Below are 2,728 nucleotides of genomic sequence, written 5' to 3' on the forward strand. Positions count from 1 at the left end.
GGGAGGGGTGGGGCAGGTAAGGTGGAGTGGTGGGGAGCAGCCCGAGGGGATGGGAGAGGGTCCTGCCTATGCTGCGCCTGGGCTGGGACTGGTCCCACCGGCGCAGGGTAGCAGGAAGCTCTCCACACACTCACCGGACCTGGGCTAGGACTCCCCACTATTACTTCTGCCCATATTCTTTTTATATCATTCGTATTGTCTCCTTCTTTCTCATTGATGCCTATTAGTCTCACATTGTTCATCTTTGCATCATCTTGCAGGTGATGAATTATTTTTTCCTGTATCCTAATTGTTTTTAAGAGATCCTTTCTTACCTTTTCAATAGCTGCACCAGCATCTTCAAGATCTGAAACTCTATCTTCCCTTTCACTCAAACAGTTTTGCAAGCTTTGATTTAGATTTTAAGTTCCTCTATATCTCTTTGACTCTGCTTCATGCAGTCTATTTCTTTCTTGTATTGCTCATTCAAGGAATCCATCATTTTTCTAATCTCTAATTTGTTTTTATCAATGTCTTCTTTAGAATCAGTTATTGATTCTTTTACTACAAAGATTTTTTTCAGATCAGTTTTCCTCCATATATTTCTGCATTTGATTATTTACTTCAGACACTATTAATTCAGAGATTTTTTTTTTTATTTCAGGGATTAATTCTGATCTGAGTTCCTCTATACGTTTATGTTGTTGTTTCTTTACTTCCAAATCTATCAATTCAGAGATTTCTTTTTTTTGTTTCAGGGATTAATTCTGACCTGATTTCCTCTATACCTTTCTGCTTTTGTTTCTTTACTTCAGATGCTATAAATTCATACATTGCACCTGAGCTAGTGTCCTCTGCACTTGTTCTGGGTGGGCTCGAGGCCTGAGATTGCATTTTGCTCCTTCTCTTTTTCATTTTGTATAGCAATGACCTCTGACTTTTGATGTAGAGATTTGGTGCAGTTATAACCTTAGCATTTACTGAAATTCAGGTGCAGATCTATTAAGTTAGAGTTTATCCAGTTGTGCCTGGCTTGGGTCTAGCTGTTGTGCTCAACTCCTTCCTGCTGCAATCCTTGGAAGTGAACCTGTGATGCTCTTCTGTTGTGCCTCTGGCCCAGGGGGCACAACAGAGCACAGAAGCTCTCCCACACACTACCTGGGACTGGTCTTGGGCTTGGTCTGTGAGGTTCCAAGAGCACAGCAGAATTTCTCACTCATTTGGTGGGCTTGGGAGATGTGCTCCAGAGGGTTCGAGGGGTCCTGAGGACATGACAGAGGGTCTCACTCCCATGGCATGCCTGGGTTTTGGCCCAGAGGGTTCTTTTTATTTTTGCTCCAAATGCCTTCAGGACAGGTTTGGCTGGCTTGAGTTGTGGGGATCGAACCACAGCAACCTGAGCCTGACTGCTTTGTTGAAGCAGCCACTTAAAGAGCTTAGCTAAGGGGCAGGCCCCCAAAGATGTTTACATTTCTAATACACTGAACATTGAAAGAAAACTGAACAGCAGTAAGAACAATTTATACATACTGTTTTAGTAAATTGGCTTCTAAATTATAGTCTCTTTTATGTATTTGGTATGTGGTCTATAGGGTCTCACTACATAGGTCAGACTTGTAGTGATTCTTCTATTTGCAGCTTCCCAAGTGCTGGGATTATAGGCACATGCCATCATGCCCAGTCTCACCTTCTTAGTAAGCCTCAGGGGTGGGTCCGGAACTGCATGCCAGGCGATTGCACTTTCTGCAAGCCCCTGTCCTTTCCCTAAGTAAGTGCCTGTTGTAGTCAGCTGTGCTATCTGGCCAGCCCTTTTAAATTATAGTCTTAAGAGCTGAAACACGCTCCATTCACACAAGCTTTAGTACAATGAAATTATAATTTGAAAAATTCTGCATTATGTATGTATGTTATCAATAAAATTAATAAAATTCATTTATAGTTTGACTTTTGTGAAGATTTTTCTGAGTTACAAATGTACCCAAATTATGAACAATGCTTAATCTAGGTTTTCTTTTTTCAGTCACAAATACAATCAGAGTCAATACTCCATTGACCCCGAGCTGGCCGTCCTTTCGTACTTCCAACCATCCGAGGGTGTATCAGATATGTCTTTTTCGAAAAGTGCAGACAGCAGTACACAAATAGAGAGAACCCCTTCAGACCTGAGACAACCAAGGACAAGAATGCCTGAAGATATAGCAGAACCGGATTTGGCAGTCCAACCTGAGGAGTCGGAGTTGCTCATCAATGAGGAAGCAAATGAAGCCGCCAATGAGGGAAACGACGTCCAATAGATACCATCCTCTTGTGACTAACCAATGATTTCTATCTTTGGCGCTAATGTTATAATTTTGAAACTACTGAGACATTCACATTTTCTGGAGTATGGGCTTCTCATCACTCAAAAGCAAATAATCATGACGCAGAAATTGGTATGGAATCAGATTTATTCAGGGGCAAATAACTTGGAAGACAGAGAGGAGGTATTGTCCTCTAGGCTCTCTCTCAGGAAATTCAGGGTACAAATTGCCTTTAATAAGCCAAGAAGAGGAACTGGGCAAGAAGTTCATGTGCTGAGGAAGTTTTCAGAATCCTGGGCCTGTCTTTTAATTTTTTTGGAATATCCCAGTGGACCCAACTACCTTGGGTTATTTCTAATTGTTTCTAGATAGACATCTTTTCCAAGTTAAACTGCATAGGTGTTTGCATGCTTCGTTTTAGCTGAGGAACAAGATAAAAGAGCAGGAAA

At 41.5% G+C, this 2,728-nt stretch overlaps 1 protein-coding gene across 1 annotated transcript in view; it reads left to right on the forward strand.

Annotated features, from left to right (window-relative positions):
* The window catches only part of Eqtn (equatorin), a 27,597-nt gene extending 25,271 nt beyond the window's left edge, over nucleotides 1-2,326 (forward strand). Inside the window, exon 7 of the mRNA XM_023723490.1 lies at nucleotides 2,000-2,326. Within this exon, the coding sequence (XP_023579258.1) occupies nucleotides 2,000-2,273 (274 nt within the window). The 3' untranslated portion in view covers nucleotides 2,274-2,326. The remainder of the gene's footprint in view (nucleotides 1-1,999) is intronic.
* The last annotated feature ends 402 nt before the right edge of the window (nucleotides 2,327-2,728 follow it).

Source organism: Octodon degus, unplaced genomic scaffold (genome assembly GCF_000260255.1).
Source record: "Octodon degus isolate 3935 unplaced genomic scaffold, OctDeg1.0 scaffold00099, whole genome shotgun sequence".
In the NCBI taxonomy this organism is placed as follows: Eukaryota; Metazoa; Chordata; class Mammalia; order Rodentia; family Octodontidae; genus Octodon; species Octodon degus.